The sequence below is a fragment of the Alligator mississippiensis genome, chromosome 11 (genome assembly GCF_030867095.1).
Source record: "Alligator mississippiensis isolate rAllMis1 chromosome 11, rAllMis1, whole genome shotgun sequence".
Lineage (NCBI taxonomy): Eukaryota > Metazoa > Chordata > Crocodylia > Alligatoridae > Alligator > Alligator mississippiensis.
The window spans coordinates 45100049-45127718 of record NC_081834.1 but is presented as its reverse complement, the minus strand read 5'-3'; the positions used below and the strand labels follow the sequence as shown (position 1 = coordinate 45127718).

Here is a 27670-nt window from a genome sequence, read left to right as displayed (position 1 = left end):
AGGCCCTGTCTTAAGTGGGGAAAATTCATTGACTAGTCAGACCAGCACTGTCTCCCTGAGAAAGTGGGCAGGAGAGAGAGCAGGAGTCAGGGGTGGGGGGTAGTGAGGATGGGGGGAGAGTGGTGCTGATGCAGCCTTTCCCAAAGAAGGAAGGTTGGAGACAGGGTTGTAACCTAGGAGGCTGCTGGTCTTCCATGTTCAAGGTGTTCCCTGGGGAGAAAATAATGCCGGGGTCTCTAGTTAACTCTTGGCCCCCCAAAATGACCCACCCTCCCCTTTCCTTGGGACTGGCAGTACCTGTGAGTGGTATGATCCCATCCCACAGCCCTGTAGGCTGCAGATCCCCAATGTCTGCCTAAACCTCCTTGAGCGAAATCTCAGGGGGGGCTGCATTTGCTCTCTGCTACAATGAAACCCAGCAGTCTGGATTGAACCTGAGCAGCCTTATCTGCAAAGCAAACAGGACATTCCTCCCAGCAAAGAAACAGGCTGGCTCACTTTCCAAGTCACCTCCTGAAAAGCCAACTGGGGACCTTGCAGTAGGTCAAGCTGAAGAAACAAAGGTGCTCTTGGTTTGCATCTCCCTCAAAGCCCACAGTGTCAGAGCCTCTCCTGACTGTAGCAATGCAAGCAGCTGTTTGGGGAATGGTATAAAGGGAAAGGACATCTGGGAGACCCTGTGTAAAAGAGCAGAAGTGAGGGAGATGGTTATAATGTGTCCCACAGAGAGGGGTCATTCCCTGGGCTGCATAGAGAGGTCCCAGACCTATACCCAGCTGTCCCTGAGGGCGGGCCAGGGGACAGTCTGTGGGATGGACCTCAGGGCAGGTGTAATGACTTCTCCAGCATCTCATCTGGTGCCAAACTCAGGAAGTCTTATATCCCACATGCACTGGGATTTTTGTGCCATGCTGAGTCAGGCAGGTAGGGAGGGAGACTTGGCCTATGGGTCCCAGAGTGGCGAATGGGCTGCTGGTGCACCAGGGCTGCATGAGTGTGTGTCTGTGCGTGCGCGCGTGCATGTGTGTGTGCACTTTGTGCAGTGCTGCCTCACCCCCGGCGGTCCTGTACTGCTCCTCTAGCCGAGAGGATCACATGATTCCAGCCTGGAGCTGCACTGAGCATGGGCGAAACCATCTGGGCCGCTGTGCTCCTGTAAGTGCAACAACAAAGCCTGCAGATCAGGCAGCCGACAAGCCTTTTGTTTTCTTCCAGTCAAGCCCCAGGTCCCCCTTTTGTCTGCTGCCTGGCAGAGAGGGGCTGGCGATTCTCCCCCCAGCCCTTGCTCCTGTTGGCCTGCTCTCGCACTGCTGCCTTCACAGACCTGGACCAGCGTGACAGCCTCCCTCCCTGGGCCTTCCGATTCTGCAGGGTCTTGGCCAAGGAAATTGCTGTGAGTATCGAGATGGGTTGCCTGGCACTGGCTGTGGCTGGGGAGGACTGGAGCTGTGTTGGGGGCTGCCTGTCACTGAGCTGGGATGGGAGGAGGAAGAAGGGGCAACGTAGGGGGCTGGTAATCCCAAATTGCTGCAGGAAGATAGACAGGCCCTGCCGCTCTGGGCACTGTCCAATGTGCTAGGCACGGGTGTGGCATGGGCCAGCTGGGGAAAGACCCCACTTGGGGCTGAGGCTATCCTTCTGGGAGGAAGGAGAAGGCGGTCACAGTTACCCTTGCCCTTGCCTATGCAGATTGGCAGAACAAGATGCCACCTGCCCAGTACCCTTTGCATGTGATTTGCTAGCAGCTCCACTGCTACTTTTGCAGGGTAGACTTGGAGCCTGTACCAGGTAGATGCACAGGGGTCCAGCACAGGAGGTGGGGCTGCTCTCAGGATGCTTGCCATGTGGCCCTGGGAATCCAGGCTGAGTCCTGCCCCTTCCTCACACTGCCCCGTGTCCTCCTGGTCAGATTCTGTCCTGCTAAGAGGCTGCGCCCTTGGCTGGCTCTACAGGGGCCCCAGAATCCAAGTCAGCGTCTTCTGCCCTCTGAGGAGAGCACTTCTCCCCCACATAGGACCCAGAGCATCCCCCATGCAGGCAGCAGGACCTAGCCCAGACGGTCCTGCCATCCCTTTCCCTGGGAAAAGCTCAGAGTGGAGGGGTCAGGCTAATGCCCTGTAGCATGGACTGCAGTGGGGCCTGGCCCCTGGTTCCCTCACCTGACAGCTGTGGCCACAGCTGAGATGGAGTTTGGCTCTAGCCCTGCTTGGATGTTGGCATATCCTATTTAAAGAGATGCTGCCACAATTTGTGACTTCAAATCCTATGCAGAGGGACTCATCCCCACCCCCATCCAAGAATGCTGCTGTGTGTTTAAGTGCAGGCTCCAAGCAAAACCAAGTGCTCTGTCCTGGGGCAGGCTGGGTGTGCTGCTCCGGGGAGGAAGTGCAGATGCCCTGCATGACTCTTATCTCCTGATCCGTGTCTCTGGTCACCGGGAGGCTGTGCCATGGTGCTGCTGGCTGGGGAAGAAGGCTATACAGCTTTGGGGAGAGAGGGAGAAATGCCAGAGGACAAAGCGGAGCCCAAAACGTAACTCTGTGATTGTGCCGGATAAGTCTCCTAACCTCTCCCGGCAGAGGGCACTGCAGGGAGCAGTGCGGGACCTCACACTGTTCAGTAACTCTGGGATACAGGACAGTGCAGGACCCCTGGCTGGGAAGGGCTGTCGGCAGAGTTCCCTGGCTCCCCCGGTTTCAGCCTCCCTTCACTGGTATTGCTGTAGGCATGGACACCTAGTAAGGGCCCTGCAGTCCTCTCTGCCTGTCCCCTGTATTCCCCCAGTTGATTTTAAACAGGACAGCAAAGCCCCTGCCCTGCCTGTCTCACGTCCGCTCTGCCTCCCCCAGACACTGCTGCAGGAGGGGTGGCTGGGTGAGAGCCTGCCCCACCGCAGGACAGCTCCACGTCAGGAGGGATTTGTGTTCATGCTGGCTGTGGAGGGAGCCTGCCCTGTCTGGGCCTCTCTGCCAGCAGAGTTCACTCGGGCAGGCTGATTGTTGTGCCACACACTAAGTCTGCCCAGGCCTTTTTGTTGCCTGTGTCTCCTCCAACTCCTCTAAGGGGATTTATCCCCCAAGCCTGGAGGGGGAGGTCAGTGGGATCCTGCCAGAGCAGCTGATCCAGCTCCTGCTTTTCCAGGTGTCCCTTTTTTGCTGAAGCCTGAGCGTTTTCACAATGGCTTCTCTGAAAAACATGCACAGGCTGACAAGGAAGGCGTGAGAGGCTGCTGCCAGGATGACTCAGTGCTGGGAGCTGGGTGCTGGGCAGTGCTCCTCTCTGGGTCACATCTGTTCCTGGGCAGGATGGCCTCAGACATCCTTGGAAAGGCCTGTGGTGACATATAAACCTCCTCCTTACATGGCTGAGACCCACGGGATCCAGGGCCCAAAATATTTGATAGCTCTCCCACCTTTTTCCCTGGGCAGTGGCTTTATCAGAGGAATGTGCATGTAGTGCGTTGGCCCAGAGAGTCCCATGGGGAAAACTACTGCCCAGGCAGCTACAGGCTGAATGTCTGGAGCGAAGTCTGGTGTCCTGGCTTTGTTGGCCCCTGTGTCCTGTAGTGGACAGTATGGCCTGCTGGGCTTCTCTATCTGGAAAATGTATGAATGTGCTGTCACCTGCAGACTGCTGCACCACCAAAGGTCTGTGGTAGGGAAACAAGCAGCCTGTTTTCATCTTCTTCCCAACCACCTCCTTTCTCCCAAGCCAGGACCATCCTATATAAGATGGAGGTGACATCCATGCTACAATGGGCAAGCAGCACTCTGACATGAAAATAATATCTGTCTGCCCTTGAAGTGAGTAGAAGCCCTGAGGTAGGAGGAATCTCCCTTCACAAAGAACCAGTATTGCTCAGACCCTTCCCAACCAGCCATTGCTGTGCTATTATTTCCTAGGATGTTTTGTGCTAGGGAAGGCTGGGCCAGGAGTGACCCTGCCACAGAAGTGCTTGTATAGCAGGTACCTCTGCATGGGAAAGCCAGAGACTGGCATCCAAACATTTGTTACAGAGGAGAATCTGGCAGGTATGATAGACCCTGGGCCTTGACACATGGCTCAGTTGGGGCAGGATGCTGTGAGCAGCAGAAATATAGGCTTGTCTTTGACTATCAGGAATAAACAGGCACTTGCTGGGATTTGGATTGGCCTGATAACTGTATATATTCTTGCTTTCTACTGTGCACACTGTGGGTGGCAGATTTCAAGCCAAGGTGTTTCAACTTTGCTCATCCAATAGCAGCATTTGTAGTATTACTAGTATTACCAGTATTACCAGTTCTGAGCACTGGGAATTTAAGAGTAGTTTCCCCCCACCCCTCCCCTCTGCCAAAAAAAATTATGAGATTGGTTTAAAGAACACAAGGATTTAGAAATCTTTTGTGTTCCCTTTCATTTGGCATTCAGCTGCATTGGCTTCATGTTTCCAGGCTCCCCCCCCCAACCATGTGGACTATAAACAGCTTTATTTAAAATTAGAGCTGACATGCTCCCACCATCCCATGACTCCAGGAGCTGGAGCTTTAACTAAAAACCCAAATACAGTGAAACTCACAATAAGATGGCAACATGGCATTGGTAATTTGCCCAGTGTCTGAAGGCTACTCCTAATGCATCTGAAATGAAGGTGCTTGCATTTATATTACAGGAGCATTTAAAGTCCCCAAATGCAATCAGGCTCCATTGTGCTGGGTGCTGCACAAACCCAGAAGGAGGCAGTCCCTGCCTCAGAGAGCTTACAATCTAAACAGGGGAGAGAGGGACACAGCAGGCTTGGAAAAAACAGAGTATGTGCTGGAACCTGATGTCCCTCCCTGCAGGTGACACCTCTGTATTAAATATGGGGGTAGGGACAATTGGCCGGGCAGTGCGACCCAGTGATTAGCTTCCTGAGCAGGGAAGCAAGAGTTACCTGGTTGTCTGTCCTCCAAGCTATTTCCTTAATCCCTAAATTGCAGGTGTTCTCACCTGTGTGAGTGAAACACAGCCTGCAGAGCCTTCAAGTCTCAGCATGCATCAAGGTAGAACATGCTGGAGCATTGCCCCCTGGGATATGTAGTTTCCATAAGCCTATGATCTGTTAAAGAGAAGTTTGTTCCCTGTTTCCACCCTGAATGAAAGGCAGCAGCAAGAAGTATAGGGAGCAGGCAGCACAAGATCATCAGCTCTATAATTTGCAGATGGGATAAGCTTTTCTGCTATATCAGCTGTCCAGATGTGCTCCTGGGCTGAGGAGTGTTCCAGCAAAATCCCATCAGGGAAAGAACTGTATCACTGAAAACATCCAGGGCCAGCCAGCTCCCAGCAGTCACAGAGGACCTACCCCCAGGTCTGGGAGCAGCTGAAAGGCCAGCGCAATCCTGTGTCTTCCCACAGGGCCCTCTTCCTTGGGTTAGGCTGCTGTGCATTGAGGAGGGAGCTTAGAGAGAGAAGTGAGTGAAGTCCTTGGGGTTCATTGTTCTGGGTTTGTGGTGCCTGAGGGGTTCATCACCTGGCACTTGGGCTCATCTGGAAGGGCTAGTTTGGGACAGTTGCTTAGAACAAGCATGGAACTGAACTGAGCTGTGCCTCAGCCCTTGGGAGTGAATCCTCTGCCCGATGCTCTTTTCTTGTCACAGGGACCTGCAGCCTGACCAAGCTTTGTATGTATAGGTGAAGGTGATGTGACTTGCCCGTGGTCATACAGAGACTTGGTGGCAGAGGCAGGGATTCAACCCTAATACCTTGCAGTGCCACCAGGCCTGAGCATTCAGAGCTCATGAGTCAAGACCCTCCAAATCACAACATGATGGTACACTTTGGGGTTTTGGCCTTCTGGCTTCTGAATCTTGAGGTTGTCTTTGGATCCCATTTCCCACTTTTCTCAGCAATGATGAGGGATAGAAACTTTCCATTTAATTGATAACTGAGGAGTTAACTAATCACATGCCTCTAGGAGCTGGGGCTTTACAAAGAGTATTAACTGTCATAAGACTGATGTTGCCATCTCTCTTAATTTTATCTAGAGTCCCAGGTGTCAGGGGGAACCAGTATGTGGGTAGTCAGGAGTGGACTTGACCCTAGAAAGTCACAGGCCAGGGGATCAGGAGCAGAGGAGACCAGGAACCAGAAGTACAGGTGCACATTGGAGCCACAAGATCAGGTTTGAAAGGATCAGGAAGCAGGGACCCAGGTTGGAGTCTGGAATAAGGAACTAATAGGCTGGAACTAAGAGCAAGCAGAAGCCCAGGGTTATCCAGAGAGACCTTTCTCCCATTAACAGGCTGGTGGACCCTGGAAGGACAACTTCTTATAAGCAGAAAACAACATCCTTACAGGTAACAGGGGCAGCAGGAGTTTTTTTAAATTACAAATGTGTCAAACTCTTAATACCTTCTCCAGCTGTGTTTTATGTTTATACAACACTAGTGCCCCTTCCCCTCTCCTGCTTTAGAAACATTCCCTTTGGTCCCCCCTCTCTCCCCAATTTACCCCTTACCCCACTCCTAACTCAGACTTTATTATGAGTAGGCCAAAACTGATATCAAAGACCCTTTCAGTCTTGGTTACACTGTGTACCTTTGCAGGTAAACTCCTGCTTGCCACCACACTCAGCCTCCTCTGATAACCCACCTCCTCCCACGCCACTACAAGGACTGGCATGCCTGTAGGACTTCCGTTAGCCCTGCATGACTAATTAGAACATTTAAAACCTACATTTAAAGGTATATACAATGTTCTTCAAGTGTCATACATCATCCTGCAAAGCATATAAAGCACATGTATCACATGTATCACATAACAAATACTTGAAGGGTGATTAAAGAGAAGATAGAGATGGCCTTTTATCTGTTGCTGTAGGGGACAGGACTAGAAGCAATAGCCTTAACCTGCAATAAGGGAAATTTAGGCTGGAGATTGGAAGAACTTTCTGACTATGAGGGTAGTCAAGCTTTGGAGCAAGCTACCTAGAGAAGTTGTGGAATCTGTATCCTTGGAAACTTTCAAAAGCAGGTTGGGCAGACACTTGGCTGGGATGCTTTAGTTAGGGATGCTCCTGCCTTGAGCAGGGGGGCGAAGTAGATGACCTTGTGAGGTCCCTTCTACCCCTACTTTCCTATGATCCTATGGTTACAGTGGACATGCTAAAAATTGGTATATCAAACACAAGATTTTTTAAAACATGTAAAACCCATTCAAAATACACCACCAGCTAAAACTTGGTCCCAGGGTTCCTTGTGAATAAAAGCCGCCAGTCACTTTGTGTCTGCTTTTCCCCATCTAAGCTCTTCATAGTCATGGTTAGCATAACATCGAAGTTCACATAGTACAAGTTTCAAGCAGTCCTTGTTCATAAAAACTAGGCTCTTAAAAGCCAGAAGATTTTGCACTCTCTCATTTTAAAAGAGATTAAAAATATCCTTAAAAATGCACTCTCAGGTCCTTTGGATACCAGCCCATATAAAACCATATCTTTTGTGAGGGTTTTAACATACAGTATTGTAGCCAGCTATTCCTCCATTCTGCTCCATACTTTTGGAGACAAAGCAGTGGCAGAACAAGTCGAATATCAATTTTTCATCCCCACACAATTCCCATGGGTACCGTGGGGTCCAACTGAGGCAGTTGGAAAGAGGCCACTAGCAGCCAGGCCCACTTGACTAAGGGCCAGCTCAGAGCTAATTAGCTTTCCTGCTCCCCTGACTCCTGACACTGCATGAGCACAGACTGTGCACCAAGGGCTCCTAAAGCTCAGCTTTGCACTGTTCCTGCTCTAAGTCTATGGGCACAGGTCCTCTGGCCCTGCTAGAGCTGCAAAAGAGAGCCTCAGACTCTTATCTTCAGCTGTGTCCCTTTAACTGTGTCAGGGAGGGTGTGTAGCATCAAGGTTGCCATATTAGATCCCTACCCCTGGAAGGTCCCTTGCTCACAAGTGTACTCCTCCTTGCCTGAGTTAATCTGATTTTACATTACAACAATGTAGTTGATATGAATCAAGTGTTATGTCTTTAAATACTTTATAAAACCTCTAGTTGCACTCACTGGGTTCTTTGTTTTAGGGTATGTCTACACTGCCCACAGTGGTGCCTTCTGGTACCCAAGCTAGTTTGTGTAGACCTAAAACCTGTCCTGGAAGTTAGGTCCTAGAAGTAGGTAGTCAGCAGACACAGCTTTTTGGACTGAGCTATGCTTGACTGGTGTCTGCATATTGATTGCCCCAAAGCTCTCTTATTGCAGAATTATGGCCAACTGGCAGTCCTTGTACCCTTTTGGGCTGTCAGACACCACTATATGTAAACTGCTGAAAAACGAGGTTCAGCGTTAGGAGACGCAGCCACCCTGCCTTGCAGCATTCACTCTGGCCTGGGGCACTTCAGAGGTACATGCTTTATTCTGTTGTGAACAATGCAAAGGACTTGGCACCTTGGCAGCAGAGTGCCCAGGGCTTGCTCTGCAGGCTCTGGCATTTAGTGCTCCCAAACCTGCTAGGCAGGGGTGCTGCCAGGCCAGGCACTATGTCTTCTGGCCAGGCTAGCCCAAGGAGGAAGGGCTGCCTACAGCCTGAGAAGAAAGGCAGCTTGGTGGCGAGGGCACTGTTCTTAGATCTGGGGGATACATGTCTGCTCTGCTGCCAATGCTGTGTGACCTTGGGAAGTCACTTTGCCTCTGTAGCAGATTTGAGCCGCAGGGACAGCCGTGATGACCCTGGTGGCTGTGTGACTCCTGCCTGGCTCTGTCTCTGATGTGGTCTTCCTTTAATTGCTTGCCTACCATGCCTTGCTGTTATTGATATTAAGTAAGGGAGGCTGCCCAGGGGCCTTAGGGAGAGCCTGAGTCCAATCAACTCCTCAACAGATCCCTCCTGGACCCCCCTAATCTCAATCCAGCCCTTATGCTAAATAGGCCCCCTTAGCCTGGCAGTGCCCCCACAGGACACCTGTCATCTCAGGGCTACTTGTATGTGGCTCCATTCCTCCCCTACACAACAACCCAAGCGTTGTGGGTGTTATCACTCCAGGTATTAGTTTCTCTTAGCCCCTCTCAGGACTCTCAGACCCCCTGGCCCTCTCCACCCTCTATCTCTGGGACCACAGACCCCTAGGCCCATCATGTAGTCCGTCCCAGAAACTCTAATCCCTCGCTCCAACTCTTCCTGGCCAGCAGGTCCACTGTTCAGCCTCCTGACTCAGTCTCTTCTCTGGGCTGAGAAGCCATTTGTACCCTGCTCAGATCCTTCTCTGGGCTGGTGGGCACTATTCCCTTATTCAGCCCCTCTGCTGGGCATTGAAACCTTCTGTGCCCCATTCAGCCCCCTTCTCTGGGCTTGTAGCCCCTATTCCCTTACCCCCTGTCCCCACTCAGGCCCTTCTCCAGGCCAAGGACCCTTTGTATCTCCACTCAGTCCCTCTTCTGGGCTGGGGAATTCTCTGTAGGTCTCGAACCTGCCTCCAGCAGGTCTCAAAGCTTGTACCTCAAACAATAATTCCAACATAAAACAAAGCCCCCCTGCCTGCATAAGGCCTTTCTTCTCTGCCCCAGGTAATATTCTCTGGTTCCCAGGCTTGCAGAATCATATTTGCTTTTCCTGCCTTCTGGAGTCCTTCAGGAGTCCTGCTGCAGAGAACTCCTTTCTTTAACCTCTCAGGGCCAGGCTCCCTGACCTGCTCTGGCACTTATCTAGCTGCAGTGGGGCCTTCTTCCAGTCAGATGAGCCTGCCATTAGGCCCCGTACCACCTGGAAGCTGCCTTTTACGCAGCTTTTCTCCTAAAGTAGCAGGCACACCACAGTGCCCTCCTACAGCCCTCCTCTCTCTCCCTCAATTCTTCCCTATTGAAGACACTGAGCACATCTACATGTGCACTTTAATGTGCATTAACCTATTTTAATGTGCATCAAAGTGTCACAAAAAGCGCACTTTTGCTAATACACATTAAAATAGGCTAACGCACCTTTTTCTAGTATCTCACAATGGAGGGTGTCTGTACATGAGGATGGAGGCTGCTCCAATGTGGTATAATTACAGTGCATTGGAGAAGACTCAATTGATCGAGCCTGCTGGAGTGTGGTAATTACCATGCTCCAGCAACCTGCTGCATCTTGTGTATCAGCGTCCCCGCATTTAAAAACGGTGGTGGGGGCACTTGAACTAAAGCTCATTGAACGAGCTTTAGTCCAAGTGCCCCAGGCCACCATGATACATGAGTCACTGCTCCCCTCCTGCCCAGAAGCATGTGTAGAAGTGCCCGGAGGTACTAAATTTAATATGCATTAGCAAAAGTGCATTAATGAACATGTAGTCCAGTGGGAGGATACTGAAGTGCTCTGATGCTGTAGGGACAGGGGCCAGATCAGGATGTCACATAGCCAGGCTTGAGCCAGTCCCTTTCCTGGCATTTGAGTGCTACCACCAGGTCCTTTATGGATGGAGAGCCCTAGGCACTGTTTCAGAGGAAGAGCACAGCAGGCAGTAGCCTTGCCAGCCCAGCCCAGATTTCTCATGCACATTTGTGGGGTGGAGTTAGAAGGGCAGATACAACAGGGGACTTCTGAGGGAGTGCAAGAAGGTCTGGCTGGTAAAGCTGCTGGCCCATGTTTGTGCCAGCACTGGGGAGTATGGCTGGTATAGCAAAGGCAGCCCGTGAATGGCAATGGCTGCACTGCAGCCAGTCACTGAGGTTTCCCTGCCTCAACCGAGCTTCAACACTTTCTTGTCATGGAGAAGAAACCACTCAAGGAAACCCAGCCCAATGTCACTGGGGCTGACCATGGCACTGCCTAAGTATAGGCCAGATGAGAGCCCTTGCAAGGCTCAGGTCTCCCAACCCCAGCGCCTGGCTTTCCATGTGTAGTTATGCTGTGCAGCCCCAGACATCCCAGGGGGAAAGGAGTGTCAGTGATAAAGTTTGTTCCCTGTGGGGAGATGACTGTGGGTTAAGTTCAAACTCCAGGCCAAAGCCATCATTGCATGGACATATTCAGCTTGAACGCTGACATTCTGGCAAATGGAGAAGGTCTGATTAGCTCTCCAGTTTGAGCATTGCTCCAGGCTCTCTAGCACTGACAGCTTTTGAGCAGCATGGTGGGTGGAGGTGGTGCAGGGCTGCCCCTGTCCCTCATCCACAGGGAGGGTGAAAGGGAATTGGCTATGGGGAAGAGCAGTATCTGTGCAAGGGATACCCCCAACTACAGCCAGAGCTATGGCAGTGGATAAGGGCTCAAAGTTACCCCAGTTCCTGTTCCTCCTAGATGTCAGGAGGAGGATGGGAACTCACAGCTATGCCAGGCCCAGCCGCAGCCTGCAGGCCACAGCACAGCCACATGTCTCTGGCTTGGCTTCATGGTCCAAGCTGATCAGGAGACCATTGCAGGGTGGAGCAGGGTGTACCAGGGTGCATGTAGCAATAGCAGCACCAGTGCTGAGACAACACTTTTGGAGCAGCCCCTCTGAGCATCGCTTTGACTGCATTTCTGCACCCTGCTCGTGTTCAAGCATGTGGCAGCAGGTGCTTGAAGGTGAGCTCAGAGCTGTAAGGGAACCTTATGGCGCTGGCTTCTTCTCCCATATGGGTCACAGAGAAGCTGCCAGAAGGATCCTGAGAGGAAGAGGGGACCAGAAAGTGTGGGGTGGAGTGGAGTGGAGTAGAGTTAGCTTTGGGGCTGGAAGCACAGTGGCACTTGGGGGCTTGGGGTAGCTACTTGGGACTGTACACTACAGAGAGACTATATATACAGGCTATACTGTACTAGCAGGGGATCCAGCAACCTGACTTTTCCACGCCGGGTTTCTCACCCTTGCCTTTGGGCTGTAACAGCCTGGAGGAAACACCCTTGGTTGATGTCTGGGCCTGTGTTTGACTGCTTAGGGAGTGGCAATGAGTGGAGCTGGGCTCAACAGCAAACTCTTCCTCAGTTCTCCTTGTGGTTCTGTCAGGCAGACGGTTCATGGTTGCAACCAGCCTGTCATGTAAAACATCCCCCACAGAGCCAGTGATGTCATGATGGGGTCAGAGCAGGGCTGGGGCCTGGCCATGCTGGTTGGACACAGCTGCAATCCTGACCCATGCTAGAACCACCAGTATGCCCTTGCCACATTACTTGGGAGCAGCTGGGCCTGGGATTGTGGTGAGACAAGGAGGCTGCTGGGTGTGTGTGTGGGTGGGTGGGAGATTATGGTGGGCTAAAGTGGTGGTGGGTGCAGGCACATTAGGTAGAAGATGGATGGTGGATGTTAGGGGATTGAGTGGCTGGTGATCATAATGGGTGCAGGTGGTTGGTGGGTGACGGGTGTCAGGGGCAGCATTTGGTAATGGGGTGTTGGGAGGTTGGTCTATGTGGGGAGTCAGATTCAGGGCAGTTGATGGATGTAGGGTGTGAAGTGGATGGTGTAGGTGCTGGGTGCAGAGTAGTGGCAGGTGTGGGGTGGTTGGTGATGTAGGGGGTGGGGTGCAGGGTAGTTGGTGGATGTGGGGTGGTTGATGGCGTGGTGTGTTGGGTGGTTGAGGACAGTGTGCCTGGCAGCTCTGGCTGCATTAATGATAGCCGACTTGAGTATGTTGCTTGCGGACTCTGGAAGGAGAACTAGGAAGTGGCTGAATTCTAGTTTAGGGAATTACATCCCGCTGACCTGGATTCACCCTGCCTACGTGATTCCTGAGTGCTGCGGGCTGTTGCTGCATCATGTGTAACAGCTGGTGTGCTCCTCCCTTAAGGTGGCTGAATTTCGGAGGCTGGGATGGGGATTGATATCCTATTCTAAATATATCCTTTCCATATTTTAATGAATGCTACTGCAGCGTGTGGGACAAGAATACCCGAACACCCCAGCACTGCTACAGTCAGGGTCAGTGGCAGACCCAGGCCGGTGAAAAGCGGGGTGCAGTGGTGGTGGACAGCTCACTGCACATGCATCCACCAGTGAAGACTGGAGTTCCTGGGGCCAAACTGGCAGCAAAGTGGGGTGTGAATGTACCGGCATACCTCCCCTGGATCCTCCCTTGTCCAGTGTCCTCCCATGGCCCCCAAAACTGACCATTACCTGTGAAAGGGGCACTTTGGGAGCTAACACTTCTCTGACTGTTAGGGGGTAGCAGACTTGTGTGAGACAGTCACTCGGAGAAGGACAGAGACTCCTTTCAGTCAGCCAACGTGTTACCCTTGCTCAGTGCTTACTCGTGAGGGGAGTTTTGCTTCAATCCTCTGGAAAGAACTATCTGTGAAAGCCAAGTTCCTTGTGCAGAAATGCACTTACCCAAACCTGTCTGCCTCTGTGGCTGCACTCACTGCTGGGACTAACCCCTACCATCATAAGCAGCAGGGGAAAATATTATCTGGGGGGGGCTGAGCCCTGCCTGACCCCCACCCCTCCCTCCTGTGGGGCCGTTGTGGGGCCAGCGTGTGCTGGTGCTGTACGCAGTGGTGGAGGAGCGGCTGCCTGCCGAGTGGCGCTGGGTGCTGCAGGACAGCGGCGCCGTGGTGCTGCTGCTGTCGCCGGCTGCCATGAAAAGTTTGGGGGGCTAAGCCCCGTCAGCCCTGGCCTTCCGCCACCCCTGCCTACAATGCAAGAGGCTTCTGTGTGGGAGTCCTGCCTTTCACCAGCTTGGCCCTACTCTGCACACGTGGTTGCTGGTGCCAGGGGCACTGCCCTGGCATCGTGTATGCAGGCGTGTTTCTGCCCCCTCTCACCTGTGAAAACAAGCTCCTTTGGGTTTAAATGCTACTGGAGCCAGTTGCTTTTTCCGTACAAGGTGCAAGCCCAGCTGGGTGGGGGGGCAGGGGGCTTGGTGGGGTGAAGGGATAGTCAGCGGGCCAAGTTGCTCACTGATGGAAGAGCCCTGGAGGCTGCAGCACTGCCTGGGGGTGGGGGGTCGCAATGTACTTGTGCCTCGTACGCTGTATTTACTCGCTGTTTTAGATACAAAAGAGTGCCTGTGTTTCCCTTGCAGGACAAGGCAGTTTTCCCAGCCAGCCAATGAGCCCCCGCTGCACAGTGCTGACGTAACCGGGATGCTGTCTGCCTTTTAGAGGACGGTGACTCGGTTGCCTGGGAGACAGCAGAAGATACTCTCCGGGCCGGGCCGGCTCTCATCCCTGACGTCACGGCCCGAAGCTGCCTGGATGTCTGTCTCACTGTTTCCAGGCTGGCTGGTAGCATGGAGGGGAGAGGCCTAGCCCTGTCAGAGGAGTGCCTGTAAACCACTAAGCAAATGGTGAGGATGGCTTGGCAGAGGGCATCTGGCAGGAGATGGGCTGAGGGCGCGAGTCTTGGCCTGGCTGGAAAATGATCCTGGGGAGAAGCCAGGGGCTTGCATGTGTGTGTGTGTTGGGGGGGGGTCTTAAAGCATCCTGGAGACTACCGGGGCTGCCCCTGTGGTGGGATCAACCGCCCCGGTCCCGCAGGAAGGGACTGCTGGCGCAGCGAGGGGAGGGCTGGCCAGGGCTGAACGCAGGGTGCCTGGTGCAGGGGTGATGGCGTGGGCCAAGCCCTCGGATCCCAGGCCATGAGATTGGGAGGCCCCAGAGAAGCCGGTTGGGTCGAGGCATCAGGCCGACTGCTCCCGAGACAGCTGGGGCACGGCTGGCCGTTTGGGTGTGTCTTACATTTCCTGTACGTTCCTATCTACCTGTTTGTCTGAGTGCCCGTCTGTCACGCTGGCCTCACAACCTCTTCCATCGCTGTTTTTCTTGTCTCGCTTCTAGTCTCTTTTCCATCTCTCATTCAGAGCACTTTTCTTTCTGCCCCACAGCAGAACAGACTCACGTCCTTCGTCCTTTGCAGGCTTTTGTTTGTCTCTCGCTCATCCCTTTCTTTCCTCCTTCTCCCTTTCCTTTCTCCGAACCTTGCCTTTATCTTCTGTGAGCCTGTCCTCCCTGAAGAAACAGGGCATAGATGGGAGGGCAATAAGACTCTATGGCAATGAAGAGGTGCCCACAAACATCGCAGAGCAGTTAGATGGGGCTTCCTAACACTGATGGCCAGAAACATGGTCCATTAAGGGCTTAATCCTGCTCTCTGCTGCTTGTGGTGTTTGAGGATTTTGGCTCTCCCCCTATGATTTTGGCTCTGAGCAGGGTATGGTTGCTCTCATTATGGCAGCCTTTCCAGTGTTTGGAAACTTTTCCCATGTCCCTCCCACCTTAATCCCCTTTTCTCCAAACAGAACATCCCGAGTGCTCTCGATTGGTCCTTGTACGGTTCACGTGCCAGCCCCTCTGTTAAAAAAAAGGGATTGGACACATTCTTGGAGAAAAGCGGCATCAGCAGCTATGGAGCACAGGAGCTAGGGGCACAGCCTCCCAGTCAGAACTTCCTCGGCTTTAAATGCTGGCGGCTGCAAGCGAGAGAGGAACTGTGGAAAAAACCTGAGCTGTATCCTGTTCACTCTCCCTTTCAGCATCCACGCTTTGCCACTATGGCAGGAGAGCCGGCAAGATGGACCTGTAGTCTGACCCAGTAAATGGCAATTCTTACGTTCTTATCTTTTGTTGCTCACTTTTGGATCTTCTTCAGTTTCTCCACATCCTTCTGATAATGGGCTGCCCAGAACTGCACAGAGTAGTCCAGCTGGGGCCTGGCCAGCACTGAGTACAGTGACACCTCCCCTGTCTTCCATACAATGCTTTGGTGAACACAGCCCAAACTTGCATTTGTGTTTTTTGTGGCAGCTTTGCCCTCCTGACTTACGTTGTGTTTGTTATCCACAGCAGTGGCTTAACCAGCGTGGAGTGACCAGAGGCCATCCCAGGTGCCAGCTCAGGGAGGGGGTGTTAAAAAATGGTTGCCACTGCTGCTGCATGATTGTGCCAGCAGTGAGGCAGCAGCTGCAAGCTGCTGCTGCCCCTGTGCATGGCAGCTGCTTTGGGAGCCTGGCCACATCATTATGCCACTGATTCACCATAACCCCCAGATCCTTCTCAGCTATGTCACTGCCTAACCTGTTATCCTCAATTCTGTGTTTGTGCATTTGGGTTTTTTCCCTTAGTGTAGCATCTTACGTCGGTCTTGGCTGAATTTCATTTTGTTGTCTCTAGCCTAGTTCTCTAATTTATCAGTCTCCTTTTCACTTTTGATCTTGTCCTCCAAAGTGTCTGCATCTCCTCCCAGTTTTGTACCATTTGCAAACTTGATTAAGAAACTCTTTAGTTCTTCATCCAAGCCATTAATACAAATGTTAAACAGCACCAGACCCAGAACAGACCCCTGTGATGGCCCTCTTGAGACCTCCTGCCATTCTGACATTGATCCATTCATAGTTATTTTTGGCTTGTGGATATTCAACCAATTATGCATTTGTCTAATAGGAATCCTCTCTAGCCTCATTTTTTATTTTTAGTTGACTTCCAAGGATGTCATGTGGGACTATGCCACAAGCCTTACTAAAGTTCAGGTGCATTATGTCCATCACATTTCCCTCATCCACCAAACTGGTTACCCTAACAAAGAAGGAAATCAAATTGGTGTAGTGTGATTTGTGCTTAACGCATCCATGTTGTTGACTGCTAGTGATAATCTATGCTGGCTGCAAGAGTTATTAACAATTATTCTATCATCAATTATAATAAACTTTTGATTGATTGCATCTAGAGATCCCCCCTGCCCTCACCGCAACAGAAAGAAAGGCTCCATGGTGCTAGGAGCTGTACATTTTACAGTCTGTGGAACTTACAGCCTCAATAGGCTGTAATAGAAGCGGGGAGGGGTTGTCATTGCTGCACATACATGAGGTGGGGAAAAAGGGCATTAATTTCTTTAGCAGAGACCTGTGACAGCTCCTTGTAAAATGTAGTTTGTGCCTGGCTTGGTCTGGCTCATGTCTGATGGATCCAGACACCCCCAAAGGGTGTTTTTTCCCCCACAAGAATTTTTCTCTGCTTGTTTTTGCTACTTTAAAAGATAAAGTTTGGTCTTTCCGCTTTTCAGCATCTGATGAAGTGAATTTCAGCTACAAAAGCTTGTGCTCATTTATATACCTTATTTAGTTAGTCTATAAAGGTGCATATCTACCCTGCCTTCTGACAAACACAGCTTACTACCTCTTGCCTTCCTTTGCCAAAAAGACTCCATGGAGGACTAGTGAGTTTCTGATAACACAGACAGCAAGCAATATTTTCAAATGCACCTAGGTGACTTAGAAGCCTCATTACTTTTCACTGTGGCTTTGGCTCCTAAGGGACTTAGGTGCTTTTGAAAATCTTATTTATCAGGGTTCATTTTCAAGCACAGGTAGTCGGAGGAGCATTTGTCTGATCAAATAAGATGCTTGCTCCTTATATCCAGCAGACCAATTGCATCAAAGGAAACTAAAAATACATCAAATGTTTCCCTAGAGCCAGTCTTCCATCCAGTGAGCTCGGTAGCTGCCAGTGCCTGGGTGCTAACCCCGACAGTAGTGAATGGAGAGCCTGGTGTCCATGGAAGAATTTGAAATGGATCAGGAGGTGACAGCAAAGTGTAAAAACTAGAACAGCACAAGATTCATGCATGTTCAGTTACATGAAATTAGGAGCAAATGCCTGGTATATAAATTTAGGGGTAGGGGGTTTAGTTAGCATTGATTACATTTGAGTTATCAAATGTCTAATACACAAGGGGGGGGAATGCTCTTTTTGTTAAAGGTTCAGTATCTCCTTGTAGTTAATCTAATCATCTCTCTGATTCCTACATGCATGACCTCCAGCCCGGGGACATATCTGATACTGCTAAGGCAAAACTAAGCAAAGCTCCTTTTGTCTCTTTATGGAAAACAAGGCATGTTTCCACAAGCCTTTCTTCATCTGGGTGCTTCCTTGACTGGTCATGTGTTTACTGGGGAAGCACAAATGTGACAGTGCAATTAATTCTGTAGGTCTTCTCCTGCCTTTGGCACTGGCCCTGCTTACTTTTGTCCCTTAAGTGTGCCAGCTTGATCAGTGTAGAACAAGTCCCAGAGCTTGCTTGGAAGAAGGGTCCAGTGGTCAGAGCACCAAATTAATAGATTTCATAGACATTAGGGCAGGAAGGGACCACGCAAGATCATTGGGCCCATCCAGCCCTCTGCCCAAAGGGCAGGCAGTCAGCAGGGGTTAAATGATCCCAGCAGGATAGGTATTCAAGTGTTTCTTAAAGGAATCCAGAGTAGGTGCCTGCACCACCTCTGGGGAGAGTCTATTCCAGGCCCTGGGGACTTGGGCAGTAAAGAAGTTTTTCCTTATATCTAGCCTAAAACGGTCTTCCAAGAGTTTGTGACCATTGGACCTAGTCTTCCCATGGGGTGCCCTGGTGAACAGTCATTCTCTCAGTTGCCGGTGCACACCCCATATGTACTTATAGGCTGCCACCAAGTCACCCCTGAGCCTATGCTTCTCCAGGCGGAAGAGTGCCATGTCTCTCAGCCTCTCTTCGTAAGGCCTGCCCTCTTGTCCTCTAACCATTTGTGTGGCTCTCCTCTGGACTCTCTCGAGCTTCTCCACATCTTTTCTGAATTGTGGAGCCCAGAACTGGACATAGTATTCCAGCTGTGGTCACACCAAGGCCGAATAAAGTGGGAGGATGATTTCCCAGATCTTGTTTGAGATGCATCGGAAGATGCAGGCCAGAGTTTTGTTTGCTTTGCCAGGTGTGGTGTCGCATTAGTGGCTCATGTTCATCTTGTGGGCAATCATTCATGACCCCCCAAGTCTTTTTTGGACTCAGTGCTAGCTTGCATAGCACTGCAGAGCCTATAAGTGCGGTGTGGGTTCTTTCTCCCAAGGTGGAGCACCTTGCATTTTCTCAGCGTTGAATGCCACAAGGTTTTGATCCTTCCACCTTGTAAGCCTGTCGAGGTCATCTTGGATTGCTAGCCTATCCTCTGGGGTGACTGCACTTCCCCATAGTTTGGTGTCACCAGCAAACTTAGCCAGTCTGCTTGTAACACCTGAGTCGAGATCATTTATAAACACGTGGAAAAGTACAGGTCCAAGAACAGAGCCCGGGGGATGCCATTGGTTACAGTGCGCCAAGTTCCTTTGCTTCCATCAACTATCACTCTCTGGGTCTGTCCATGGAGCCAGTTCCCCAGCCATCGGACTGTGAAATTGTCTAGGCGGTAATTCCCCAATTTTTCCATAAGGACATCATGGGACACCAGGTCAAAGGCTTTCTTGAAGTCCAAGAATATGATATCCACCTCTTCTCCTTTGTCCAGGTGATGCGTCACCTGGTCACAGAAGGAGATCAGGTTGGTCAGACAAGATCTAATTCACATTCTGGAGACCTTTGTTCAGTTCCCAATTCAGCTGTAGGCTTCCAAGGGTCTCGGACAAGTCATGTCATCTCGCTTAGCTTCAGATTCCCACATTTGCAACAAAGGGAGTATGGGCGGTGAAGAGAGGCAGAGGATAAATGGTGAGGCACTTGGAGACACTGGCAACAAAAGCCACACAGACATGGTGATGAAGGCACATGCTTGGGTCCCCTCTGCACAGTCCTTCCCCATGCTAAACTCTTCTAGTCTGAGTTGCTTCTTTGATGGCTGCTATGCCAAACTGGGTACAGCTGAAGTGACTCTAGGCCCTGCTGCTTCTTCTGTGCCTTGTCAATGCTAATACTGGCCCCTTCTTTCAGGACATCAAAGGCCAGTACTGGACGGATGATGATTCAGATGGGGACAATGAATCTGAAGAATTCCTGTATGGAGTCCAGGTAAGGAGGCATGTGCTTATCTCCCAACACACATCCACAGTTGACACCTCCTTGGCCCAAAGACTCTGGCTGGCATGAGGTTTAGCACTGGGTCTGTCAAGATAGTGCATGGAGAGCTCTGGTCTGAACCTGGGAGAGGCACTGGATGGTAACAGCGCAGTGATTTCCAAGAGCAGTAGTGGGAAGGGCATGGTCCATCAGTCCACTTTGCTCATGGAACTGTGCTAACATGTGCCTGAATCAGGACAGAGCCCTGGAAACAATGCTGGGAGGAGCTGGAGAGCTCTGGGGGAAGATGCTCTCTACTTAGATCTCTTCCCAAGTGTTTCAGTAGCATCTCATCATCCCCTGCTGGGCCCTCAGTGCTACCTGCTCCACTAACAGGGCACATGGCAGTATTCTTCCTTTCTCTCATCCTCGGTTCCAATGATGTTGGTACCTGTGAGAAGTTAGTCTCATGGTGTTGCTGAGAGGTAGGTGCTGGGGTGCCTCTCAGGTCAGACAACCTCTCTCATTGCCATGTGATCCTGCCCTCTGCTATCCAAGCTCCAGGCCTCAGCAGATGCACCTTGGTCCTGCTCTGCAGCCCCTACCACTACTGTCCCAGTCCCTGGCTTCACCTGAGGGCAAGTGTCTAGGAAAGGCCTGGCTGAGCCCCCCTTTTGCTGGCTGCAGCCACTGCCTGCTGTGGGTGCGCATTCCCCTCCCATTACCAGCCTGGGTGCTGTGCTTGCAGGGGACATGTGCGGCAGACCTGTACCGACACCCGCAGCTGGATGCCGACATTGAGGCCGTGAAGGAGATCTACAGCGAGAACTCGGTGTCTGTCAGGTGGGTATTGCCGCCTCCTGCCTCCTGGACTTCCTGAGCTGGCTGCTTCTCTCATTCCTGTGCTGTTGGCTGCTCTGACAGTGCACAGGTTAGAGGTGGCCTGCAGGGGACAGTTTATGTGCTCCAAGGTGCACATCTCTGCATCTCATAGTAGTTCTTCAGCAGTGCAGGGTATCAGTGCAACATTGTTAGGAGCAGGGAGAGGTCTGGGTTGTGTTTGGATCTGCACAAAGTATTGGGTGAGGTGCCAGCCCCTCTCTGCTTAGAAGGAAGAGAGTCACAAATGGGAGGTATTCCTTTGCTGTGAGTCCAGAAAACAGACTGGGGACATGGGGATCTTCAGAGAGTGTGGCTGCTGCTGGAGATGTGTCATGCATTGTCCTCACCAAGCAGCAGGTCTGGGCTGTGAAAACCTTCCTGGTCTCCCATGTGCACTGGAAAAACATCTGTGGGGCTGACTGGCAACTGCAGTGGACAGGCAGAGCTGTGCCAGGGAAGGCCTCTCTGCCCGTAAGCAGATCTAGGATTCTGAAAAGGGGGGTGCAGATGATGTGGGACAATATCACATATAACACAGCACACATATTTTCCAGCTAAAGAGAAACTATATGCTTTACTAATATGCTAGGAGGCTAGCATGATATTATTTAGTTTAGGATCAAAGCAAAAACAAACAACTATTGGAATGTGCACCAATTTGCTGGATTATATATATAAAGTTAAAACACAACGCACTAGGCAAAAGATAGCCCAAATTGTCAAAAGATATTACCTCATTAGTCCTGCAGTCATTACAGTTAAATGCACATCTCTTATTCAGATTCATAAAACAAAACCTAGTCTTGAGCACCTTGAGACTACCTCCAAAACTTCACTGTCAGTCACATTCACATCTGAGATATTCCTGCCACACCTGAATTAAGGTTTTAGCTAGAGCTAAAAACAGTCTGCAGGGCTGTGAAATAGAAGAGAGACAGTACCAGGGATGGATAACAGATAGCAAGATTGAAGAAGAAAGGATAGTTTGAATAGTGGAACATCAAAGACCATTGAAAAGGAGAGAGGGTCATTAACACCTATGGAGTGGAGAGAGATTAGCAGGAATCAGGGAAGGAATAATAAACCAGTTGATTCTCAGAACAGCCTGAATAGAAATGCTGCTGCCCCTCCCAGGTAGGTGGTTTTAAAGTTTGGGTGAAGCAGGAATCAGAGGGCACACAACTGCACCACTGCACTTACCCTGGATCTGCTCCTGCCTCTGCCTTTCAGGAAGCTCCAGCAGATGTACTTCGTGTCACGGGAAGGGCAGTGGCCAGGAGAGATGGGGACAACTACATTTTACCAGGAGCAGAGTCTGTCTGTTAGCATAGTCACAGTCCCTCCAGAGAGCCTTCCCCAGTAATGGGGAGGCAGGGCTTGGGTCAGGTCTCCTCCTCTCCAGTTAGCTCATCCAGAGCCTGTGACTGCAGCAGAGGTGTCCAGCTGTAAATGAGGGCCTGCAGCTCATCCTCACACGCTACTCTGGTGCATGGACTTGGGGAGAGGAGGCTGGTTTGATCTTCACTGGATGCTGTGAACCCCTGCCCAGCTAAGCTGTAGACCCACAGTGTGGTCTACCCTGTGCAAGGGGTCTGAAGCGCCATCACTTGCCCTGCACAATGTCAGTCTTGTCCTAGTGGATCCAGTGGTCTCAGGACTCAGGAGTCTGCCCCAGCAGGAGATCAAAGTGTAGCACCATTCCTGAGAGGAGCACATACCTCCTATGAGAAACCTGTTTGGTCTGAGCAAACAGCTACTTCAGGATAGAAGCAGACAGATGCCACCAACACCATTGCAATTTTACCTCTGATTTTTTTCCTGGAGCAATTCTACAGCAGTTTCAACTTACACAGCTGTAGTGGTTTATATCAGTGGTTTTCAACCTTTTTAGACTCAGGGCACTCCTCTATAGATTTGAGGCACCCTTCATTCATATTTGACTACAGAAAAAGAGAGCAATCACAATTCTTCTGTTGCAAAGACCTCGGAAAGACCACAACAAGCCAGAAAGTTTTCAACATTATGGATTCCTATTTGAAATCTCTGGGTGTATCATGTTTCACGTAACAGCCCTAACATTGTGTGGCACTCCACAGAACCTTTGAAAGACTTTCGAGGCACCCCAGGATGTCATGGGATCCTGGCTGAGAATCACTGGTTTATATTGTCTATCTGCTCCTTGTTTACAGCCTTTACTGGAGTGCGGGCTGGTTACACTGATATAAACAGGGCATCTGTCCAAACCCCAAGGGTCTCTCTGCTCTTCAATCCAGAGATGTGGCTGCATATTGTGTAGACTCAAGTACCAGTAGCAGGATAACTGTGAGAGACACTGGACACTTACCTTGGGCAGGAACAATGTTTCCAGCTCTGCTGTGATGTTTCCAACTCATTGTTCCAGGGCAGAAATGATGTTTCCTGCCCTGCTGTGATTAGTCTGTTAGCCAGCTCCTAAACTTGCTAGGTTAAAACAATCCTGAATATATTGACTTGATCTGCAGTCAGACCTCTGGACTGTGGTAGAGACATATCCAATGCATGATCAAGGCAAGGCCAGGTCTACTGGGCTTGGGATACAGGAGACTTTTTCTGATGCTCTGTGAAGGGCTAAGACAGTGTTGATCCCCTGTTTCCAGCTGGAGAAGTAATCTGAGGAGCAAGAACCTGGAGGAGCCAACAGCAGACATGAGCCCAGGGAGAGGGGGAACAGCCCAAGCCCTGCTCTGCTGTTATTACAAAAAGTTCTTTGTTCCCCTCCTGCCTAAATATAGCTGCAGCGAAAGAGCAGCAGGATCTTATTCAGCATCTTTGTAAATCAGAAGCAGCCCATAAAGGACATAAGGGGAGAGTGGAAGGATGGAACATATTTGTGAGGAATTGTGGGCAGCCCAGGGCACGCCATCTACTCTTCTGACTTGCGAAGTAGAAACATCAATTAGCTACGACCGGTGGAAACTTCATGCCCTGGACAATTTTAGCATCTGCAGTTGGGAAGAGGCAAACAGTTTTTGCCACAGGACCCGGGCCCATAGATTTGCAACTGGTAGATCCTCATAGATGCCACTGCTCTGGGCAAGAGGCCCAGACCAGGTTTCATCCTAGGCTTGCAGGCTTATTTGCAGAGCAAGGGATACTTCTCCCCTGATGAGGAGGAGCTGAAGATGACAATGAGTGTACCGTGATTTTAGCAGTGGCAGGGCCTGGACACTATCAGGCAGGAGGGCCCAAAACAGTCCAGACCTGAGAGCTGTATTGTGCTATGCTCTGTGTGGGGGTACAGCATAGAGGCAGACATTACTCCCAACTCAGGCACAAGGTTACTCCAGAGGGTAGTCTAATCCAACCTCAGTGATGCGTTAGGGAGGGCAGGGAGAAAGCCCCAGTCTTTTGTCACCGAATCCCACGGGCACAGACTCCTGTTCAATCCCTCCCTCTCACCCACCCTTTCCCTGGCCTGGTGGTCAGTGGGGCACTGCAACTGCAAGACATGCAGCTTTGCCCCAGGGGATTCTGGGTGCTTTGGACGGGACCAGACATACCCCATAACAGGTAGAAAGAAGGAGCCCATACACCTGTCTACTCTGGGCAGGGCTGGCCAGAAGGGCTCTATTACCACTCTGTAACAAGTGGGCATCCCAGGGCTGGTTTAAACATAAGCCCACCCACTTGTCTTGATGCCAGCCGCCTGCCTCCTTGCCTGCCAAGCCTTGATGTTAATCAGGCGGAAGGCTGCCCATTTATCTGCCCTGATGACAAAGGCCTATGTATACGACTCTGACCTTCCCTTATCATATCCCATGCCTCGCTGATGTTTCCTCCAGCTAGCTAGCACTGGGTTCTCTCTTCACACACACAATCTTGGGGCACCAAGCCCAGTCCCCAAGGCCTCCCTGGGCAATCTCCTTATCCCTGGCCCTGGGCACTTCCTTAATAGCTCCCCAAGGCTCAAGGCCCCACCCCCATGGAGTTTCACACTGGCTCCTATATGCAGCCTCAGACCTTCACTGCAGAGTCTGGGAGCTGCCACAGGTCCCTCCACTGACCTGGGCCCTGCCTCAGTAATCTCGGTGAGTCTGGGCTCCCCCTGCTCGCTCTCACCCACCAGGGATGTGGGACTGGGGTTAGAAGGCCCCCATACTTGCTTTCACCGGGGTGGTAACTGGCCTGGCATTTATGGGGAACTGTCCCACCACAGACAGTCCCACCAGGCCACCCATCCCCGGCAGGGCACAGTTTTCTGTCATACTCAGGACCATGGGGCCTCCTTCTACCCATAGCCCTAGCCCTAGCCCTTACTTCCAAGGATGTTGTTCCTTCAGCTGCAGCAGCAAACTGCTGCCTCTTTGCAGTTCAGGGCTCAGCTCTTATAGAGCACAGATGGGCCCTGCTTGCTCCCAATCAGGCTATTCTGCCTAATTGGCATTGCAGGCAGCTGCAAACTGCCTAGCTGCTACTCAGGCCCCTGCTAGTAACAGAGCACCCTGTGCTCTGTTACACACTCCCATTGTTGGTTGGTTGTTTTGCACTAGTAGCTACAAGCACTGGTCAAGGACCTGTTGGTGCAATGCTCATTGGTGCAAGGCACTGTACAAACACAGGACAGCGAGACAGTCTCTTCCGCCAGGATTTCATGCTGCTGGATTCAAGCTGGTCTCCAGCTCAGGGTGCAGATGTTGGCTATTGTTCTATGCAAGGGCATGCTACACTTTTCCCGCATGCCAAATCAGTTGTGTCTGTCTCATAAGCTACTGTAGTGTAATGCTGGTGGCATTGTTGTATGCATGGGAGGCTGTGGTTTGTCTGATGCATAAAGGGCATTGCTGTGCATGTGACATGGCGGGGGTGCATGATGTGGGAACATGGGTGTGTGTGCAGCATGGTGGCTGAGGTGTGTGACATGGGGACTGTGATGTGGGTGTGCTGTGGGAACACTGTTTTTTGTGTTACATGGGTTGCTGAGGGTTGTAAGTGACCTGTGGGTGAATGACATAGCTACTATGTGTGCTTTGGGTAGTTCTGTGCCCTCCCACTGCATTATGGGTTTGTGTGATACCTATAACTAGACAAAGGCTACTGATTCATTGCAGAGCCACTGGCGGGAATATTCGAACGCTCGTGGCGCACAGGCCAAGTCCCGGAGGACTGGAAAAGGGCTAACGTGGTCCCCATTTTCAAAAAGGGGAGGAAGGAGGACCCGGGCAACTATAGGCCAGTCAGTCTCACCTCCATCCTTGGTAAAGTCTTTGAAAAAATTATCAAGGCTCACATTTGTGAGAGCCCGGCAGGGCAAATTATGCTGAGGGGAAACCAGCACGGGTTCGTGGCAGGCAGATCGTGCCTGACCAATCTAGTCTCTTTCTATGACCAGGTTACAAAATGCCTGGACACAGGAGGAGGGGTGGATGTCGTATACTTAGACTTCAGGAAGGCCTTCGATACGGTATCCCACCCCATACTGGTGAACAAGCTAAGAGGCTGTGATGTGGATGACTGCACAGTCCGGTGGGTGGCGAATTGGCTAGAGGGTCGCACCCAAAGAGTCGTGGTGGATGGGTCGGTCTCGACCTGGAAGGGTGTGGGCAGTGGGGTCCCGCAGGGCTCGGTCCTTGGACCGATACTCTTTAATGTCTTCATCAGCGACTTGGACGAGGGAGTCAAATGTACTCTGTCCAAGTTTGCAGATGACACAAAGCTATGGGGAGAAGTGGACACACCGGAGGGCAGGGAACAGCTGCAGGCAGACCTGGATAGGTTGGACAAGCGGGCAGAAAACAACAGGATGCAGTTCAACAAGGAGAAATGCAAAGTGCTGCACCTAGGGAGGAAAAATGTCCAGCACACCTACAGCCTAGGGAATGACCTGCTGGGTGGCACAGAGGTGGAAAGGGATCTTGGATCCTAGTGGACTCCAAGATGAACATGAGCCGGCAGTGTGACGAAGCCGTCAGAAAAGCCAATGGCACTTTATCGTGCATCAGCAGATGCATGACGAATAGGTCCAAGGAGGTGATACTTCCCCTCTATTGGGCGCTGGTCAGACCGCAGTTGGAGTACTGCGTGCAATTCTGGGCGCCACACTTCAAGAAGGATGCGGATAACCTGGAGAGGGTCCAGAGAAGGGCCACTCGTATGGTCAAGGGCCTGCAGACCAAGCCCTACGAGGAGAGACTAGAGAAACTGGACCTTTTCAGCCTCCGCAAGAGAAGTTTGAGAGGCGACCTTGTGGCTGCCTTTAAGTTCATCATGGGGGCACAGAAGGGAATTGGTGAGTATTTATTCACCAAGGCGCCCCCGGGGGTTACAAGAAACAATGGCCACAAGCTAGCAGAGAGCAGATTTAGACTGGACATTAGGAAGAACTTCTTCACAGTTCGAGTGGCCAAGGTCTGGAACGGGCTCCCAAGGGAGGTGGTGCTCTCCCCTACCCTGGGGGTCTTCAAGAGGAGGTTAGATGAGCATCTAGCTGGGGTCATTTAGACCCAGCACTCTTTCCTGCTTATGCAGGGGGTCGGACTCGATGATCTATTGAGGTCCCTTCCGACCCTAACATCTATGAATCTATGAATCTATGAGTCTGCCCACCAGGCCTAGGATGATGGCAAGAACCTTATAGAAATTCTTTGTGTGATGGTGATGACTCCATACATCCAAACCCCCTTACACCTATTGTGTGTCTCTTTGCAGAGAATATGGGACCATTGATGATGTGGACATTGACCTCCACGTTAATATCAGCTTCCTGGATGTGAGTAGTCCTGGAGCTCTCCATGGGTGCATTGTGCAGGGCCCGCTCTGTTTGCAAGCTCTTCAGTGTCCTGGCTTCCAGTGGTTGATAGCAAGATGCAGACCCCTCCTACAAAGCTATCCTGTACACTCTCAGAAAGCCAGTTTTTCCTGGGTTTGTAGTAAGATCTCAGCTTTCAATGCCACAATCGTGTGGCTTTTCTAGATACATCTGTTCCCTGGCTTCACCACATCTGGATGAAAACATCCATAGTTTCCAGAGAATTTATCTATTCCAAAATTACAAAAGCACTCATTGCTTCACTATTGTCATTAATAGGCCAGGTCCAGGGGGCTCTACTCATTCCTTACTCAGTGAGTCCAGGGACTGAGTAATTGTTGACTAGGGACATTTCTGACTTCTGTTCCCTGTG

The 27670-nt window shown here is 51.2% G+C and overlaps 1 protein-coding gene across 5 annotated transcripts in view; it reads left to right on the top strand.

Annotated features, from left to right (window-relative positions):
* Nucleotides 1-1100: 1100 nt before the first annotated feature.
* PARP6 (poly(ADP-ribose) polymerase family member 6) overlaps nucleotides 1101-27670 on the top strand; it is a 49665-nt gene continuing 23095 nt past the window's right edge. For 4 of the 5 annotated variants that reach the window (XM_014604479.3, XM_019499385.2, XM_019499384.2 and 1 more), the window contains exons 1-5: nucleotides 1104-1393; nucleotides 13927-14190; nucleotides 19566-19643; nucleotides 20380-20474; nucleotides 27198-27258. In XM_014604479.3, coding sequence (XP_014459965.1) covers nucleotides 14188-14190; nucleotides 19566-19643; nucleotides 20380-20474; nucleotides 27198-27258 — 237 coding nt within the window. In that variant the 5' untranslated portion in view covers nucleotides 1104-1393; nucleotides 13927-14187. Of the gene's footprint in view, nucleotides 1394-13926; nucleotides 14191-19565; nucleotides 19644-20379; nucleotides 20475-27197; nucleotides 27259-27670 lie in introns of all 5 variants that reach the window. The other variant, XR_002094070.2, reaches the window with a different exon arrangement.